At 36.0% G+C, this 18,712-nt stretch overlaps 5 protein-coding genes across 8 annotated transcripts; 4 read left to right on the forward strand and 1 right to left on the reverse strand.

Moving 5' to 3' along the window:
• The first annotated feature begins 88 nt into the window (after window positions 1-88).
• On the forward strand, window positions 89-1,353 carry LOC8259875 (60S ribosomal protein L22-3). The gene is made up of 2 exons (XM_002523044.4): window positions 89-429; window positions 1,004-1,353. Exons 1-2 carry the CDS (start codon window positions 194-196, stop codon window positions 1,146-1,148), a joined length of 381 nt encoding a protein of 126 aa, XP_002523090.1. The 5' UTR covers window positions 89-193; the 3' UTR covers window positions 1,149-1,353.
• Window positions 1,354-1,488: 135 nt separating this feature from the next.
• Window positions 1,489-4,391, forward strand: LOC107261572 (pentatricopeptide repeat-containing protein At3g62890). Its single transcript, XM_015721750.3, is given in 2 exon segments — window positions 1,489-3,525; window positions 3,527-4,391. Coding segments are annotated over 2 exon segments (1,701 nt in total). The 5' UTR covers window positions 1,489-2,020; the 3' UTR covers window positions 3,723-4,391.
• Window positions 4,392-5,078: 687 nt separating this feature from the next.
• Window positions 5,079-10,216, forward strand: LOC8259876 (magnesium/proton exchanger). 3 transcript variants are annotated; one of them, XM_048379823.1, is made up of 9 exons: window positions 5,079-5,516; window positions 5,716-6,123; window positions 6,227-6,402; window positions 6,850-6,968; window positions 7,078-7,238; window positions 7,960-8,084; window positions 8,525-8,777; window positions 8,914-9,043; window positions 9,709-10,216. In XM_048379823.1, the coding sequence occupies exons 2-9, from the start codon at window positions 5,727-5,729 to the stop codon at window positions 10,004-10,006; spliced, it is 1,659 nt and encodes a 552-aa protein (XP_048235780.1). In that variant the 5' UTR covers window positions 5,079-5,516; window positions 5,716-5,726; the 3' UTR covers window positions 10,007-10,216. The 3 variants fall into 3 exon arrangements, with proteins under 3 accessions (XP_048235780.1, XP_048235777.1, XP_015577194.1); XM_048379820.1 differs by having other exon boundaries at window positions 5,081-5,529; XM_015721708.3 differs by having other exon boundaries at window positions 5,090-5,529; window positions 8,561-8,777.
• A 994-nt stretch (window positions 10,217-11,210) lies between these two features.
• Window positions 11,211-14,189, reverse strand: LOC8259877 (blue-light photoreceptor PHR2). Its single transcript, XM_002523046.4, has 4 exons — window positions 13,012-14,189; window positions 12,038-12,258; window positions 11,832-11,930; window positions 11,211-11,625 (listed from the first exon to the last, which is right to left on the reverse strand). Exons 1-4 carry the CDS (start codon window positions 13,984-13,986, stop codon window positions 11,544-11,546), a joined length of 1,377 nt encoding a protein of 458 aa, XP_002523092.1. The 5' UTR covers window positions 13,987-14,189; the 3' UTR covers window positions 11,211-11,543.
• A 1,481-nt stretch (window positions 14,190-15,670) lies between these two features.
• LOC8259878 (O-methyltransferase 1, chloroplastic) lies at window positions 15,671-18,474 on the forward strand. Of its 2 annotated transcripts, none has more exons than XM_002523047.4 (7): window positions 15,671-16,085; window positions 16,526-16,677; window positions 16,767-16,887; window positions 17,208-17,332; window positions 17,417-17,545; window positions 17,638-17,802; window positions 18,168-18,474. In XM_002523047.4, the coding sequence occupies exons 1-7, from the start codon at window positions 15,902-15,904 to the stop codon at window positions 18,237-18,239; spliced, it is 948 nt and encodes a 315-aa protein (XP_002523093.2). In that variant the 5' UTR covers window positions 15,671-15,901; the 3' UTR covers window positions 18,240-18,474. The 2 variants fall into 2 exon arrangements, with proteins under 2 accessions (XP_002523093.2, XP_015577198.1); XM_015721712.3 differs by having other exon boundaries at window positions 15,672-16,085; window positions 16,579-16,677.
• The last annotated feature ends 238 nt before the right edge of the window (window positions 18,475-18,712 follow it).

An 18,712-nucleotide genomic window follows, 5' to 3' on the forward strand; every position in this document is an offset into this window, starting at 1 on the left:
ACTTAAACGACGCCGTTAGGTAATTGAGCTTAAACGGCGTCGTTAAAGTCATCCAAGCAAAAACCCTAGATAGTCTCATGACAATACGATATATTCTCTCACACGGCGCAACCTTACGCTTCTTAAATGCTCTGTCACACTGGTCTTTCTATCAATATTGAATCCAGCCAGTAGCGGACCAGAAACGGGAAAGATGAGTCGCGGGGCGGCAGCTGGAGGAGCAAAGGGTGGGAAGAAGAGGGGAGCGACCTTCACTATTGACTGCGCAAAGCCAGTGGAGGATAAGATCATGGACATTGCCTCTCTGGAGAAATTTCTCCAAGAAAGGATTAAGGTTGGCGGCAAGGCCGGTGCTCTTGGCGACACCGTTTCCGTCTCTCGTGAGAAGACCAAGATTACCGTTACCTCTGACAGTAACTTCTCTAAAAGGTAATAACTCGTTATTATGTGAAATATTATTGGGGTTCTATGGCTTTTATTTTTCCTGGTGTTTAGGTGAACTAGATCGATCCGTTTAGTGGAAATGGAATCTAATATGGAATTGTTTCTTTCAAGTACTAGCAATCCTTTTTGTTACTTCGACAACAGCAAACTGAACAGACTTGCTAATAACAAATTAATTCATTTTGCCTCTCAAACTGACTGCTCTCTGTATTCCTTGGTGTGAATGTAATTGATTGGTTCGTTATGTATCAAGTTTCATCTCTAAACCAGTTCATGTAATATTGTTTGGCTTTATGAATTAGGTAAGTGGTAGGATTTGTCATTCTCAGTTTCTGCTTAACAAATCAAAGTTTCTTAGCTAGCTTGGATGTGGAATTAATTTCTATAATCTAAGACAGTTGATGCTATTGACTTGAAAGGATTAAAAAGGATACGCAGCAGGGTGACTCCATACTGCATTTTTGTTTAGTTTCTCTTTTTGTTTATGACCTCTTTTACCTCATTTAAACTATGAATGTGCTTAACAGTTCCTATCACCTGTATTTATGGCCTTTCTTAGGTATCTTAAGTACTTGACCAAGAAATACTTGAAGAAACACAATGTGCGAGATTGGCTTCGTGTGATTGCTTCCAACAAAGATAGGAATGTTTATGAACTCCGTTACTTCAACATTGCTGAGAATGAGGGAGAGGAGGAGGATTGAAGATCTGGTTCAGTTTATCTTCAAATTATATATGCTTTTAGAGTCTTGTTTTTCTTTTGAGCTGTTAGATCTGTAATACTTGTTGGGGGTGTTTTGTGATCCTTCTGAGTTTGTTGAAATTTTGGCTATTTATCAACTAGATATCTACTTTTTTTTAAAAAAAATGTATTAGATGCTTTTAATACAATGCTGATTTCTTGCTCCACTTTGGTTATGCTGATCCCTGTCTGGAGTTCATTGATTTCCACCTTATTTATCTTATGGTTAAATTTATGTTACGGCACTTATAGTCAGTGCCTTGAAATAGCTGGCACTTTCTCTGTGAAGTGGTTCTGCCTTGTTGTCTGGATTAACCCCAGGGAGGCTGAGCATGTGATGCCAGTGGTAGCATGTTATTTAGCAGTCATGATTTATCAAGTTACTGGGAGTGGTATTTGCAAAATTTCCACAATGAGATTCGAAGATGATAATTTATAATGCAATGAGCAAGAGGAATATGAAGCCGTTGCTAGAATATGTATGGAGGTGGCTGCACAGTGAGCTTAAATTCAAGTTTGGTATCATAAGTTTTGTGCCTTGACGCCTTTAGGCTATAGCTTACCGGATAGCTCATGAATGGTTTTTTAATCAATTCATCATTTATTGGACCCTTATGATCGTATTATTGGCCTCTAATAATATTTCAATCTCAATTATAGTTGTTCGACAATTCTTTTTCTTTTTTTCCTTTCTATTGCAAAAGAAAAAAAGAAGAAGTAAAGTGTGCTACCTCAAATTTACGTAGATGAAATCGATTGCTGACATCTGTATAATTATTTACCTCAAGTGTTTTCAACATCCAGCTTGGAACAAAGTCCCGCCAATCAGCCATAATGCGCGCTTCTACAAAGCTCATATCCTCAGCGCATCCTACACTTAATTTTGCTCACCAAACGCTTGAATCTTTCACATGGAACACCATCTTAAGATTCCACGTCCAAGCCTCCGTCCGGACGCATCCCCCAATATCCGTCTACCTCCGCATGCGCTACCATGGCGTCAAGCCCGATTTCCACACCTTTCCGTTCCTTCTCCAGTCTTTCCATTCCCAACCGCACCTCGTATCAGGAAAACAAATCCACACCCAAATTCATCACTTCGGCCTCGTCCATGACTCCTTTGTCCAAACGTCTCTCATCAACATGTACTCTTCTTGTGGTAATTTCTCTTTTGCCCGTCAAATATTTGATGAGATTGCCCAGCCGGACTTGCCATCTTGGAATTCTATCATTAATGCGAGTGTTAAAGTTGGGCTAGTCGATGTTGCACGAGGGTTGTTTGATGTAATGCCTGAGAGAAATGTGATAACTTGGAGTTGTATGATAAATGGGTTTGTGAAGTGCGGGGAATATAAAGAAGCGCTAGCCTTGTTTCGAGAGATGCAGATGTTGGAAGTGAGAGATGTTAAGCCGAATGAGTTTACTATGTCTAGCGTGCTTTCAGCTTGTGGGCGACTAGGTGCACTTGAGCATGGAAAATGGGCTCATGCTTATATTGAGAAGTGTGAGATGAAAATTGATATTGTTTTAGGAACTTCATTGATAGATATGTATGCAAAATGTGGAAGCATTGACAGGGCGCGATTGGTATTCGACAATTTGGGTTCTAATAAAGATGTTATGGCTTGGAGTGCTATGATTTCAGGCTTGGCTATGCATGGTTATGGTGAGGAAGGCCTTGAATTGTTTTCCAAGATGGTAAATCAAGGGTTAAGACCTAACAATGTGACATTCTTGGCTGTTCTTTATGCATGTGTGCATGGAGGTTTGGTTAGTGAAGGAAAGGAATATTTCAGGAGGATGAGCGAGGACTTTGGTGTTATTCCTTCAATCCAACACTATGGTTGCATGGTTGACCTTTATGCCAGAGCCGGTCTTATTGAACAAGCATGGGATATGGTGAAGTCCATGCCTATGACACCTGATGTGCTTGTATGGGGAGCTCTATTGAGTGGATCTAGGACCTATGGAGACATTGAAACATGTGAAATTGCACTCGAGAAACTGATTGAGTTGGAACCCACTAATAGCAGTGCCTATGTCCTTCTATCTAATGTCCATGCAAAAAGGGGTAAATGGAATGAAGTGAGGTATGTGAGAGATCTGATGGAGGAAAAGGGGATCAAGAAAGTTCCTGGCTGCAGTTTGGTTGAGGTAGGAGGCATCCTTCATGAGTTTTTAGTTGGAGATGATTCTCATCCTGAAAGTAAAGAAATATATTTGATGCTGGATAAGATTATGAATAGACTGAAGATGGAGGGTTATGTGGGAAATACAAGAGAAGTGCTGCTTGACTTGGATGATGAAGGCAAGGAGTTGGCATTATCCCTTCATAGTGAGGGCAGTTGCCTTCTGCTTTTTAAAGATAAGACCAGGTACTCTAATACGGATTGTTAAGAATCTTAGAATATGTAGTGATTGCCATGTCACCATGAAGATGATTTCTAGAGTGTTTGATCGAGAGATTGTCGTCAGAGATTGCAAACGTTTTCACCATTTTAGAGACGGTCTATGTTCCTGTAATGATTACTGGTAAACAGTTTACTTTCTTCTGGACTTTGCTCAATGCAAAAATAAAGGCAGGCTACCTTCTATGCTAGTCAAACTTCTGGTGACTAAGAAAAAGGCACTTCACTACTTGGAGGAGCAAAAGTTTTTTAAGGATTAAGCCAATTCTCTATGTGGCTTCCCTATATATTGTGCGTGGGATATCACTAAGACCCAGAAAAGGAATAAGGAAAACAAAATGTGCCAAGATTGATTACTCGAGATAGTTTGCACATTGCGAATAGGATTATATGTGGTCTCAGCCGTTAATTGTCCCTGATGTCGAACTTCCGAGAAAATCATGTATCACCTCTTGCGGGATTTTTCGCATGTCCAACAATATTGGAATTTGTTGCTCCAATTTGAAGCTTCCTGCATGTTATGTGATGGATTATAAGTTATGGGTCTCGACAAGTTATTATTATGAGACAGTGGTGGAAGGTGCTCCTTGGAATATCGCGTTCTTAACATGCAGAAGCCATAAAAGGTGGGCTTGATGACAGAGAAACGACAAAATATTCGATGAAGAGACTATTTTTCTTAAGCATGGAGATTACTATTTTCTAAGGTGATGGAATGAAATTTATATATTGTTTGATTAAATTTTATAAAATTTATAGAATTTATGTGCTTTGAAAGAAGGAAAAATTAATTTAAACTCTATATAATTAAATTTGTATGAAATTGGTTCCAGTTAAATTAAATTTAAAAAAAATAAATAAATTTAATATTGATAATCAATAGATTTCATAACATTAAAATATTTATTTTAATTTTATTATTTATATTTTATATCTTTTATATATATTTTTAAATAAAATAATATTTGTTATAAATTTAAACTAAACATAGAATTAAAAATTTCACTGATTTTGGTGGAATTGATTAGCTGGAGAGTTATTTGGAAAGAAAGTGTAATTTGATCATATTGCGTCAGGCAATCCGATTACATTTGGCCCAAGTTCCAACAATATTATGTTAGTCAAGATATTTTCTGCCTTTTGCCTTTCTGTTTACACATTATCATTAATCAAAAAGTTCATTTGGTTGCTAAATGTACATTTTATATTAAATCTTTCCCATTTCAAGGGAAAAGGACTAGTACTCTTTTTGCGCAACAAAAGGATAATCTTTTCCATTATTTAATCTCTTTTTTTTTTTTTTTCCTTTTACAGAGATTATTTAATTCTCTGCTTAGTGTAATGTCGTTGTGTTACAGTGCATTAAATATTTTTCTAAAAATTGGATTTTGCTTAAAAGGAACTGTACAATAAAATAATGATATTGAATCAAAAAATATCTGCTTATAAAGAAAAAAAAGATTGACAGGCATAAAATAATGGTTGAAACTTTCACGTGATTCTTGTTTAATTCACGTTAATTTTCAGTCGGCGATCAAGCAATTTTCTCTTTCAACAACTCAACTCAATCAAGCAATTATCTGTGGTGATTTTTAGGGGATTAATCTGGTGATGTATCTCTAGCGCTAATTCATGGAAACTAAAACATGTCGTCCTTAAGGTGAAAAATATAACACGTCTTGTACGTGTACGGAATCATTCTATTACATTTTTCCGGATCCTAACGTTTTTGCCTTCCTGCTTTACATTAATTATAATGCGGCTTTAAAAGTCGACCACGTTTTACTATCCACGTTTGGATCCTTATATATACCAAACTGAATCTCCTTGTATCTTTAAGCCCGGAAAATTCAGAGAACAAGAAAAAACAAAAACGCACGCAAGGTTCCGTCGGAACTCCGCCTATCGTCGGCGAATCTCCGGTGAATTCTCTTGGTCAGTTCTTATTGTTTATACTTTTGAATCTTTTATGTTAACCGTGTTGGTTACTTAAGTTTCTATTTGCTTTGAAATTTATACTTATAGGTTTATTGATAGGGACACGTTTACAGATTTGTTTGATGCTATTTCAATCCAGCTTAGTTACTGTTGACCAAACTGATAATGATCCTATTCTTCCAGGAAAAAAGCCGATGGCCTTGGAAACAAATTATCAAAGCGGTTGGAGCAGATTTGGACTTCTGAACATTTTAGCAAGTGAAAAATGTGAAAGTTACTTGGTTTTTCGGGGTGAAACAGGTCTTAGTGTTGGATTTAGGACATTCTTGTATTTTCTTGGTCTGGCTTATTGCTTCATTGGATTATCAGCTATAACTGGTCGTTTTTTCCGGTCTATGGAGAATGTAGTGAAGCATTCGCGTAAGGTTGTGGAGATAGATCCTTATAGTAATACTGAAGTTATTAGATACGAGAAGGTCTGGAATTATACAATTGCAGATATCTCTTTGTTGGCTTTTGGAACTAGTTTCCCTCAGATATCTTTAGCTACTATTGATGCTATACGCAACATTGGGAACTTGTATGCTGGAGGTATATACAATTTGTCCATGTTTTTTATTGCTGCTATTTGTGCAAGTTCCTTTTTTCTTTTTCTGGCACATGTCATTGACTTTCTTTAAAAGCAACTTAATAGGATTGGGTCCTGGAACGCTTGTTGGTTCTGCTGCATTTGACCTTTTCCCCATCCACGCTGTTTGTGTGGTGGTTCCTAAAGCTGGAGAATTGAAAAAGATATCTGATTTAGGAGTTTGGCTTGTGGAGCTCTTTTGGTCTTTCTGGGCTTATGTTTGGCTCTACATAATTTTAGAGGTGACTTAGTGAATGCAGTGCCTTATCTTGTCAATTTTGTATCATATGTGGTGTATATGTATTTATTTATATATGAGGATGGGACTCTTCATCTTAGCATTTTAGGTCCCTGAATTCTTCAAATTCTGTGGGGACTTCTTACATTGCCTCTTCTATTTTTATGTTCTAGGTTCTCGACTCCAGCTACCTATGCCCATATGCATTAGACATCATTCTTTGATTTCAAATGCGCCATACTGGGATAATGTCATCCTCATTATCCCTATTTGTATTTCTTGATATATTAACTGAATTGAATCTATTTCACATTTTCCTTTTTCTGTTCTTCTTAGTTGTAAAATCAGTATTTGACTGCATTGCAAGTATGCATTACCACCTTGCTTATATTTGCATGTATACAGGACCTCGTCAGCAATAATGTCTTACATTTTCTTACTTATGTTGCAGGTATGGACTCCCAATGTAATTACACTGTGGGAGGCCTTACTGACAGTGCTGCAATATGGTTTGCTGCTTACACATGCTTATGCTCAAGATAAGCGTTGGCCTTACTTATCTCTTCCAATGTATTTTAGTTTTTCCCTAAATTTCCTTGTCTTTTAAATCAACTGAAAATTTATGTTTTAATTGGCATTCCATGCTCATGTTGTTTCTCATGTTATTTGTAATCCGAAGTGAAAGAACTGAGAGGCCTGAGGAGTGGGTGCCAGAAGAGGCTACTTCAGATAAACATCAGCACAATGCTTATGAAGAGTACTCTGAGATAGTTCAAGTTAGTGAAGAAGATAGCCGGAATATTGTTGATATTTTTTCTATCCATTCACCAGTTGGGACAGGTATTTATCTATTGCTGCATTTTTTTTTCTTAACCAGCAGTAGTTTGATAGCTATCACATTTCAGAAATGCATTCCTTTTAGGTTCATAGAAATGTACAAAGTGGGTTTTAACTCTACCATTCACAATGATGCCATGACTCCTCTAATTGCATTTATCAGTACTCAGTACTATAGTTAGAACTGATCTTTCTCGTAAATCATCTTATTAGATTTAACCTTGAATCGATGTTTAATTTTAAAATAATGCAACAGAGGGCAACTAAAGCAAGTGCTCTCACAAATGATATGTAAGAAGGGAAATTGGAAGTACTTTGGGTTGGATTTTTAGTTTAAGAAAGACAGTTGTAATCTAAAAAAACCTTCACTTATTAGGAATTCTTAAACTCGTAATATCTGCTGAAGAGTAGGCATGCAATTTGATGCATCAACTAGTCATTACATTGTACATTGTGTAATTTGTTTCTGAACAATATATTAGCAGATGTGCGTCAGATGATGTCTAGACTGGCATATACTTCATCTCACTTTAATGAACACTAAAGTGAGGTTTCAAGGTGGAAGGAAAGATGAAGAAACACGGCAGTTTGATTTTATCTTATGACCAATGACATATTACTTTTGACCTTGAATCTTAAATACTAAGTCTGGAAGTGCCAGTTTATCGGAAAGTGACTGACCTTGACATATTATATTTTCTATATCAAAACCTTTACTTTGCAGATCCAGTGTATCAGAAAGTGCCTGAAACAGACGAAGCAGCTGAATCCTCCAACAATTATTCTCTCAGTGAGAAAGATCTTGATGTGGTTGCTCTTTGGAAACAGCAATTTGTGGACGCAATCATGGTTAGTAATGTAAATTTTTGTTGTATTGTTTTTGGGTTAAGAGGAAGTTTCCTAATATATTTATGCTGAGCAATCATTCTCTCTCTCTCTCTCTCTCCCACTCACTGGCACACTCATATAGATACAGCTCAAGGATTGGAGTGTGAGATTGTGAACATGAGTAATCCTTGCTGAGGAAAAATTTTGCTAGGAATCATTATTCTCTCTGGCACACTCATAAGAGAACTACAGCTCAAGGATTGGAGTGTGGAATTATAATTTCTCCACAATCATTTCTCGTTTTTTATTATTCTCTGCCTGTCAATCCATATGAGCTGGGGCATCATCCTTTGATTGCACAAAAAGCAAAAGCATCATTTATGCATTTGTTGTTTTAAAAAATTCCCACACTTTTGGTTTCTCTTCATTTATTCTTGGTGAATAAATCATTTCTTTTGTAGCATATACTGGTGACTAAAATCTATTTCCATAAGCAGTTGGAAAGGCCGGAATCAAGAAAATTAATCAATTCTCATTTGCGGCTGGCAAGAATTTCCTGGCAATTATTCCTTGTACCTTGGAGACTTCTGTTTGCTTTCGTGCCCCCTTATCACATAGCTCATGGATGGATTGCCTTTATCTGCTCTCTACTTTTCATCAGTGGGATAGCCTACATTGTAACGCAGCTCACTGATCTTATTAGCTGCGTAACAGGTTTTCCTCCTCTTACAAATGAAATTGGCAAATTGCAAATTCCTTTCTATAGCTAATAGTTATTACTGTTAAGTCTTATAACTGCCTGATGACATCTGCCCCTCAACGACATCACTCACAATATATTTTTCTTCAGGAATAAATGCTTATGTCATTGCTTTTACGGCATTAGCTGCTGGTACTTCATGGCCAGACTTGGTGGCGAGTAAGATTGCCGCCGAACGCCAAATAACCGCAGATTCTGCGATTGCGAACATCACTTGCAGGTCTGTCACAAGTTTACTTTCTTATGGCTTGGTTATGTAGCTGGGTTAAGGTCCAGTCGTCTACCTAAATCTTTCCATCAGGAAGTTTTGTATGAAGATATTGGGAAACATCATTAACGTGAGCATTAAACCAGGCTTATATTAGCCTGGTGATCAGGGTTGTCATGGTTAGGAGTTTTAATGTTAGAGATTGATGTTGAATTAGGCTGACTCCCTGTATTCAAATTTTAGGCTGAAATGGAAACATTATTTGTAAATGCAAGCAATTGTAAACCTGAAAATTCCTTTTCTTGCATGAGAAAGCCAAAGTTCGCTCTACTCACAGTGAAACGGTGATGAGGGATAATATGCAGCCAAAGAGTTTTGTCCTTTGGGATCTGTAACTATACCAAGGCAGAGTTGATCCTCTGATCCTCTATTACGCTCACATGTGAGTTTTGAAGGTGTAGGATTTGAGATGTAATTTCAGAAATTTTGGTTCTCTCTTTTTTACTTTGTGGCCTACCAATTATATTTTCTGAGATCGCCTCTATCATCTGCTGGTCTTTCCTATTTATTTAATTTGAACCTTTTTGATCTGGGGTATACAAGCGGGATAATTTTTTATTATATAGAAGTGTGATTACAAAGAGAATTAATTATTTGTTTGCCCTTTGTTTTTGCAGCAATTCCGTGAACATATATGTGGGCATAGGTGTTCCATGGCTGATAGATACTGCCTACAATTTCTTTGCATACAGAGAACCCTTGCGGGTTCAGGATGCCGCGGGACTCAGCTTCTCATTGCTTGTTTTCTTCTCTACTTCTGTGGGTTGTATTGCCGTTCTTGTGTATAGGCGTTTGACACTAGGTGCAGAACTTGGAGGACCAAGGATTTGGGCCTGGGTAACAAGCGTATATTTTATGTTTCTATGGCTTATTTTTGTTGTGCTGTCCTCCCTCAGAGTTTCTGGCATCATTTGATAGGATATATATTGTTCATTAGTATTATTTTTTCCTGTCTCTTTCCTGGCCCATATTATATTTTTAGGTTATATGATCTATTCAATTGTATCATTTATACATTGCATTTTAAGAGATGTTAGAACTCCCTTTGTATTTTCCATCATGTAAATGCTACAGAATTCCTACTTCACCCATAAACATTGTATACTATGTTTATTCTATCCGCTACTTGAACACTCGTGAGGCAATCCATTTTGTAAGAAATAGAACTTTAAAGAACTTGACACAGACAGATACAGGCTTTCAACAAGGCAATTGTATTTCATTTCATTCACTTGGTGATAATGATGAGCTATATAAAGGGCGTAAATCATGCAATACAATATTCAGTTTTTCTTTTGCATCTTCGGAAAAGTATAAAAAAGATAAATCCGTTTTTAACTTTAAGAATGTAATTTATTTTGACAAATCAATATATGTAAGTTTAATTCATCAATAAAATTAATTAATTTGCTATAACGCTATTAGTTTGATGTGGCACTAACATGAAAGGAAAAATATCACTTCAGTAAAAATGAACAATATCATGGTAACTGATGTATTAGAAAAAGGTTACATATTTAATGTAAGATATACATCAAAGCACAGAGCATTTCTTTGGGAAAAAATTCCCCATTTGTACAAAGAACCCCTTTATAAATGCTAAAGCCCAAACCCTCAGTACCAGGTGAAGTGGGGAGTGCTGAATCCTATGCAAGCTACAGTCAGACAAGACATCAACAGTAGGTATCAAACCTAGTCGGTGGAATGAGTACTGCAGCTCCCTAGAATCCCAACAATTTTGGTATCGAATATTCTAGGCAGTTAGTTTGCACAAGGGTTGGGGTGAGCCAACAGGTGGAGATCAGGGTGCCTGTGATGAAATAATAATATGAAATTTCTATTGGCTAAATCTGGACAGATACTGCAAGACATCCTGGGTTCACCCGTTCGTTCACATTTCTCTTTGCATTTCTTCTCTTTTCTTCCATGTAACCTTTTCCATATAACTCTCACATAGCAACTTAATTTTGAGCTAGATAGAGAGAGCTACAGCTTCGAGTAGTCAAACTACCTGCGGTCTGTCAAGGAAATTGATCCTGCGTTCACCTCCATACAAAGTCTGTATTATAGTCCATAAAAAAGGTTGTACTAACTTTCAAAGCCAAATTTATTCCAGACAAACAAAAGAAATGCAGATACTTCATTTCAGCCATATTATCAAACAATATAAAGCTGTGATAACAGATAAAATCCAGAACGAACCAGGATTATGAGATCTGTTATTCACAAGAGGGATGCAAAAATAGAAGATATTTCTTAAATATAGAAATGACAAAATTCAATAAACTTATTTGACAGGGAGAAACTAAAGTTTGACAGGGGATAACTCCCGTTACTCAACACTGCTACAACATCTACTTGCTACGCTGTCGAAACTCGAAAATGATTACTATAGATCGCAATCCATGTAGTGAGCAAACTTCCTTTTTGACCACCAAAATAAAATTCTTGCTTAAGCAAGGGCACCCGTGCAAGCTGTGGCAGGAGTAGCTTCAAGCTGTTTCTTTGGAGAACTATACTTCTTGGTGATAAATCTGCAAAAACCAATGGCATCAGATATTACCATAGTAGTACCATAATACCTCTACAATTTCTACTAGTAGAAAATATAAATAAATAACTCTTCGAAAATTGACAGATAAACTTATATTTAGCATTTCATCATCTTCAAGCAAAAATTACATATATACTTGACTTCTCAAAGAAACAGCAAGGACAAATAGTAGATTTAACAAGCTACCTGAAAAAATCCCTCCATAACAACTCAAACATCAACCAGTTCATTCCAGTGTCTGGAGGGCTGCCACCATCATTGCCTTTTGAGGCAGCAGAAATGGTTCTGTCAATCAAATCATTTTCAAATGTGAGCACATACCTTGTAAATATATAATAACATCAGACATGGTATGAGAAAGAAAAGAAAGGAAACATCAATTAGAGGAACACCTAGTAGCAGTTTTCTTTAGCTCATCAAACATTGAACGGGGAGAGATGCATCCCATTGTTAGCCATGGAGAAATTTTGCAGGAGAAGTTTGCACCATAAATGCTATCCTGGCTGCCTCCTTTAGGTGGTTGTGCTTGGCATTCTGCTGCAAATTTTTTAAGCCTCTGCAGTGCTTCAGTCTCCCCTCCCACCATAGAAGCAGTAGCAGCTGGCTTTCCACCCTGCATTATAATATTATACAGTATTGTTACTGCATTGATAAAAATTAAGAGAAGCTCCACAAGTATATTCTTTCAGATAAGCAATTTGTTTAGAAACTGATAAACAACTGAAGGCTGCTGCTCACGAATCTACTTAGCATATCAACTCTGAGAAATGAAATTCATGTTCAGGCCAACTATTCACCAAACAATCTAATGTCACTGACTCATATTGTATAATCGAAAATGTTATGAAGCCATACAGATTCACTACAAAGTCACATTTTAATACACTAATTGTACCACCCATCTACCTATAAGAACATCATCTTCTTGGCATACGTTAAAAATCTTTACTTTTTCTAATTTTAACTGTAACCCTTTAGCCAACCATATATTTCTACGCAGTCCCTCTCACTACTAACGTGAACGCATCATAATTGCAATTCTGTGAATAAAAATTAAACTAAAATACAATAAAATATTAAAATAGCAACATCTTCAATACATAATTCAAGAACAAAAGACTACCAATCAAATAGAAACTACATTTCTATACTTTACTCATACCAACATCAAACTCATATCAAGAGGGACATCAACTCCTTAGTATGCATAAATGATGTCTACTTTTGTCGTTTCAATTAGCTAGCCATTCATCCGTATTCAAATTCTAGCAACCAACAATATTTTATTGCAACATTCCAAATGACAATTAAAGCAAGCATCTTCAACATATAATCCAAGCACTAAAGGAAATAGCAAATGTTATACCTGTGTTGGGTTGAGGCCTAAATCCAGCAAAGAAGGGATCTCTCCGGGTTCCACATCACCTCTTGATGGCTTCCCTTTCAATTGATCCAATGCAGCAATAGTCTTCCTAACCTCCAAACCGTGAACTTTCTCTCTGAATCCACCATAATTTGAAGGCATATCTTCCAACTTAAAAGGAAGATCATCAACATGATACAGAGTACTGCCCCAGAAGTACTTAACCTCAACTCCCTCATCTTTCATAGCAGCCTCAATCTTGTCCTCAGCTTTAACCTCATCATGAGAAACCTCTTTATGAGCATAAACAGCATCAGCGCCAATAGCCTTTGCCAATTCAACCAATACAGTTTCAGGTTTCCCAACTCTAACAACAAGATCAGAACCTCTATCCTGCAAATTCTTACGAAGGTCAGTAACAGACTCGATCAAGAAAGATGCACGATAAGGCCCTGTTTTATCAAACCCAGAGGAGGATTTGCCATATTCTCTTGGGTCAAAGCAATAAACAGGTAAAACAGACATAGACTCATTGTTAGCAGAGTTAAGACACTCGTTATCATGGACACGCAAGTCATTGCGAAACCAAACAATGGAAGCTCGACGAATACCAGCAGCATTTGAAGGGTCAGAAGGTCGGCGTGGGCCTAAGGAGAGAGTGTTGTGTAAAGGGTTAGCAGAAATGGTGGATTTGAATGAGAGTCTTGGATGGTGAAGCGTCTGTGAAGAGAGAGAAAGGTGGGTTAAAGCAGAAGCTTGAGAAGGGATTCTGGCTTTGGTTGGTGCAGAGGAGAATAAAGACGTTATTTTGGGTTGGTTAAAAAAGTGGGTAGGAAGAATTGTGGAGAGAGATAGAGAAAGAGAAGCAGTGGCAAACGGAGGGGACGATTGAGGAGGAACAATGGCAAGTAATTGCTGCTGCTGTTCTGGGCTGGATTCTTGGATTTCTTGGGGTAGGGTTTGATGAGTGGAATCCATTTTTGAAAAGAAAAGATTGAGTTTGTGATAAGTAGTTGGTGTGTGTGTGTCTGTTTTCTTGTATGTTTCTTATTCTCTGGTTTGGTTGGGTTGGGTTGGGTTTGCTCTGTGGAGAAGTCTCTCTCTGGCTTTGTATAAAAGGGGGGATTAAGAGCGTCGTTTGTATAAATAGGCTTTGCCTTTCTTCCTCTTCTCTTCAACGCCTGCACCTAACCTCTGCCACTAAACTTTCAGCATTTGTAATTTGCCTCCACATCTTCAACTAGTTTGCAGGGGTAATTTGGAGATCTTCTCTCGGTTAGGTAGGAATTATAGCAATTCTATTTTCTACATTTTTTCATTAGCATTTTGGAAACAATTAGTATTTAATTGATTTCTTTTGTTCCAAGCAGACCATAGGCTACTTCTATCCAGTATCATAATTTTTATCACTATTGGTCAGGAGTCCCCAAATTTAAGAGCTTTAAAATTTTTATAAATATAAATAAAAACTAAATTACTCCTAATCTATAATTATATTTAAAAGCTTACAATCAGAAACAGATTAATAACTTGCAAACATGAAGTCTAATAAAGGTCAGTAACTTAATTTCTTTGAAAATGTGGAAATTGTCATAATACATATGTGTTTGATACAAAAAACTGTGTCTTTATTTTCTAACTCAAATTTTAGGTAAAGACACTTACTTTATTATTTTTATTGTTTGGAAATTAGATGGGAGGTCCAAATTGATATTGGCAGTTACAGAAGTGGACCTACAGATGTTGAGGAATTTGAGGCCATATATATTATTCTTGCAAAACGCATATCCGAAAGCTGATAATTCGGTGGTGTCAAAATAAAAGAATTAGTTGGGAGTGATTCTATCAAAGTGTGCTTTTTGCTGAAAGTTATGTATTACAATAGTTTCCCTGGCGGACCTATTGATGATGTTGTTGCCTGATAAATAATTTGAAACAAATCTCTATTTATTTATGCTCAGCTAAAATTAATCATCTCCTTTCCTTTCCTTTCCATTGGAAAAGCAGATACCGAGACTTCATATTTTACAAAACCAATAGCCAATTGATTTTCTGGCTTTCATTTTTTGAACTACAAGTAGACTCAGATTCACTAGTTAAGGAAAAACAAGAAGATTTAATGGTAAATTTGTCTCTGAATCAATGGTCAATTTATTCAGATTTTAATTTTTGTACTGATTTCACCTATTAACTTGATTAAAACATATAATTTAATTTAAATTTTTATAAAATAAAAAAATTTAGATTCCACATGTCATCAAAAATAAGTGAATGAAGAACTTAATAAATAAATAAAGTTTAAATGAATTTTATATTATATATTAAACTTAGTATATTAATTATTTATTAGATTTTTTTTATTAAATCTTTACTTATTTTGCATGACGCAATTAATTTAGACCGCTTTTATTAAAATGATAAATAAAATTGACTAAAAATTTAAAATCCTAGTATACTGGCATCGCCCCCAAAGATATACTAAATAAAATACATGGCAAAGTGATGACTGGGAAGTCTGAAGTTTGCATGCAGTTGCGATAAATATGCCTAAGACTTGCAATAGCCAGAACTATTTAATATCTTCTGATTTTAGTTTTAAAAAATCACTATTTTTGCGGTGCTTTTCTTTTCTTTTTTTTTTTAAAAAAAAAAAAATCCCAATTTCTTAAGTAAACTAAAGCTCAGTATAAAAGAGAAATTTGAGTATAAAATCAAAACAAAATATTTTTTCTACCAAAAAATTTAATATGTAAATTATCGAATACTCAATTACCAATTTTCGTTTTAGATTGACAGCTTTCATCTTCTCCGATCAGTGGCCACCGTAATCTTGGATTGATGCTAGCTGCCCACAGTGGCAGTCTAAAAGAGCTCTCATCTATCAAACAGTAATATGTGTTTATTGGGAGTTGTATATTCGTTACCCACACCTATTGTGCGTCCACCTACTATATACGCCTCTTCAAATGCCAGGAAAAATAGCTGGTTAAGAGCAAAAATCAATGGTGAAGCTGACCCATTACTCCAAGCTGCCACAAGTGCAGCTTCTTTGCGTTTTCAGGAGACCCATCGGCCAGGCAAATTCCTTCCTTCTGTTTTTCTTATCTTGACAGAATTTCTTTTCGTTAAGGCATTTTATCGAATAATTAACTGAGAATAAATCAAGCTTTTGGTGAATTCCAATGGTTACAAGGTTTTAAGATTTTAGACATAACCCAGTATAAGCTTACCTGAGATTTCGGTGTTTTTTTCTTTAAAGTATTAAAGTCTGTAATTTAACATGTAAGTGAGCAAAATATGTAGTTTTTTTTGTGTTAAATAAATTTAGGAATTTCTGATATGTAGATAGATATATATAACCAGATGAGGACTAATGGCTTGGTTTAAAGTATGTTGGTGATATGAATACAAAGAGTGTGTTTTTATACAAACCCAATTTCTTTAGTCTCTCCTCTAATTACATCCTGATTCTTCAGAGAGGTACTGATATAATGTGTATAAATGCTGCAACTCGCAGAGCCACTTTTTCTTGATCCATACGCCGGTTGCTTGACTGATCCAACTATGCAGATGGATTTGAAGAAGTACTCGCATCATTATTGCCTTGCAACAAAGTTCATTGATGATAAATTACTGCGTACCGTGAGCCATATTGATGGACTCAAGCAGGTTTCTTACATGTGTGATTTAGAATAAATTGACCATTTCTCACCTTTTTTTGCTGTATTTAGCCTTGTTTCATTTATTTCCTGGTACAGGTTGTTCTGTTAACAGATGGGATGGACACTCGACCGTATAGGCTTAATTGGCCAACTTCATCTATAATATTTGATATATCTCCTGAAAGGATATTTAAGAAATCAGCAGAGAGGCTCAAAGGTGTTCAATTTTGACTAATTTCTAGTCGTTCGTGATCTTTTAAGTGCATAAGTTTGCTATAATTGGTGATCTTTTAGTAGTTTTGATCATATCAATGATTTTGAGTTTGGTCTTCAATATTTGCTTAGTGTAGTAAAATCATGTTGCATTCATTTGAATAAAAATCTTGTTCATTGCTTATGGTATTGCAAGTAATCTCATAATTGTATGTGGTCTTGTGTGTGCTTTCAAAAATTGGATATGTAACTCTGCTTTAATTCTAAATTTCACTTTTAGTTCAAAAAGTACTTGTTATGACGGTATATTGTTGAAGATATTAGGTGTTGGGGCTAAAATTCCAAGAAGTTGTATGTTTCTTCATATTCCATTAGAGTTCTCTAATATACAACAAAGTCTGCACAGCAAAGGCTTCAACGGTAATCGACCAAGCATATGGGCCATGCAGGTGATTGAGGCTTCCAATAACTGTAATAGCAACTTTTAACTTGTTTATTTAATAAAGGAGTACTTTGTATGGATTATCTTGCAGGGATTGTCCATTAAGACTTTGGCCAGTTTTGAGGAAATTTTGCTCATTGTTGGTAGTTTGGCTATGAATGGATCTCTGTTCGTGGGAGAACTGCCTGCTTGGTTGGCAGAAACTGAAATTGGAAGCAAGGTCTAATAAGCTCTCCTCTAGTTTTAACAATGATATTATTTCTTTAACGAATTTAATTGTAGGAATCACCTGCTTTATGGCCTCTTTCACAGCCAAGCATGGAAAAATGGATGGAAAAAATTTTCATGAACAATGGCTTCCGCGTGGATCTGATTAACTATAATGAAGTTGCAAGGAGTATGGGCAAGGAATTAGCTCTGGAAGACTACAAGAATATACTCTTTGTTGCAGAACAATTGCGGTTTTCGGATGATCAGGTGTGACGTGTTTCTAATTCTGAACATGAAGCTATTGTGGTTTGCTTGATTGGATTAGTTAGATAAGTGAGGAACTAAAACCTATTACTCTTTCTGTTTTTTTTTTTTTTCTTTTCACACCAAGCCTCCTACTCTAGTGGCAAGAAATAATTAGAAAATCCTTTTGCAATAGAAATCTCCTAGTGCCATGGATAAGCTTCTTTTCCAATCAAAATGAAATTTTATTTGGATAAATTACAAGGAAATAGAATGACTAGTTTGTACTTAATTGCTGGAAGTTTCGAGTTTTTCATAGATATCTTCTGTTTATGCTTCTAATTCAACGATTTCGATTTATTTATTGTTGTCTTTTAATGTGTGGTCAGATGGAGACCTGGAGGAGAGAATTCCACAGGATAGAGGAGGATGGGGATGAAGAAGGGTTCGAGGAGCTCTGATTGTATATAGGGTTTTGCATTTGAATGACATTTTTGTTCTTTCTCCTTTGGTGGATATACTCTTTGCTAATCCACCTGTGTACATTTAATAATGCATGTCAAATTCTATATGAGGGTGCCAAAGACTCCATGAAAGAAGACTAAACATGGATAATTGGTACTCCTCCAATCTTTTTTTTTCCTGCTCTAATCAGATTCAGTTCAAGCTTTTCTATAGAAAAAACAATTATCAGCACCTCTTTTTTCTGGGGCACAAGCAAAGATGATAACGTTCCGCTCTAGAATATCTTCAGCTTAAACGGAAGGCCTGAATCTGGGAGTGTATAAGGTGCAACGAATAATTGTCCAGTCCTTTGAATATAAGGATTATCATACATTGGGCCACCAATTTAAAAATATATATATTATTAATATATATATATATATTTTGAAACCCTAGTATTTACTATTGAGGGAATTGCAGGCAAAGATTT

Source organism: Ricinus communis, chromosome 1, assembly GCF_019578655.1.
Source record: "Ricinus communis isolate WT05 ecotype wild-type chromosome 1, ASM1957865v1, whole genome shotgun sequence".
NCBI classification, from domain to species: Eukaryota; Viridiplantae; Streptophyta; class Magnoliopsida; order Malpighiales; family Euphorbiaceae; genus Ricinus; species Ricinus communis.

What these genes read in the sequence shown, in the direction of transcription:
- LOC8259877 (XM_002523046.4), bottom strand. Translation starts at nt 13,986, where the DNA reads ATGGATTCCACTCATCAAACCCTACCCCAAGAAATCCAAGAATCCAGC. An exon ending in TAGGCCTCAACCCAACACAG is followed by an intron (nt 12,259 to 13,011) that starts GTATAACATTTG and finishes ATTATAATGCAG; the next exon opens with GGTGGAAAGCCAGCTGCTAC. An exon ending in TTATGGAGGGATTTTTTCAG is followed by an intron (nt 11,626 to 11,831) that starts GTAGCTTGTTAA and finishes TGGTTTTTGCAG; the next exon opens with ATTTATCACCAAGAAGTATA.
- LOC8259876 (XM_048379823.1), top strand. Translation starts at nt 5,727, where the DNA reads ATGGCCTTGGAAACAAATTATCAAAGCGGTTGGAGCAGATTTGGACTT. An exon ending in AATTTGTGGACGCAATCATG is followed by an intron (nt 8,085 to 8,524) that starts GTTAGTAATGTA and finishes TTTCTTTTGTAG; the next exon opens with CATATACTGGTGACTAAAAT. An exon ending in TCTTATTAGCTGCGTAACAG is followed by an intron (nt 8,778 to 8,913) that starts GTTTTCCTCCTC and finishes ATTTTTCTTCAG; the next exon opens with GAATAAATGCTTATGTCATT.
- LOC8259878 (XM_002523047.4), top strand. Translation starts at nt 15,902, where the DNA reads ATGTGTTTATTGGGAGTTGTATATTCGTTACCCACACCTATTGTGCGT. An exon ending in TCAGGAGACCCATCGGCCAG is followed by an intron (nt 16,086 to 16,525) that starts GCAAATTCCTTC and finishes TGCAACTCGCAG; the next exon opens with AGCCACTTTTTCTTGATCCA. An exon ending in ATATTGATGGACTCAAGCAG is followed by an intron (nt 16,678 to 16,766) that starts GTTTCTTACATG and finishes TTCCTGGTACAG; the next exon opens with GTTGTTCTGTTAACAGATGG.
- LOC8259875 (XM_002523044.4), top strand. Translation starts at nt 194, where the DNA reads ATGAGTCGCGGGGCGGCAGCTGGAGGAGCAAAGGGTGGGAAGAAGAGG. An exon ending in GACAGTAACTTCTCTAAAAG is followed by an intron (nt 430 to 1,003) that starts GTAATAACTCGT and finishes GGCCTTTCTTAG; the next exon opens with GTATCTTAAGTACTTGACCA.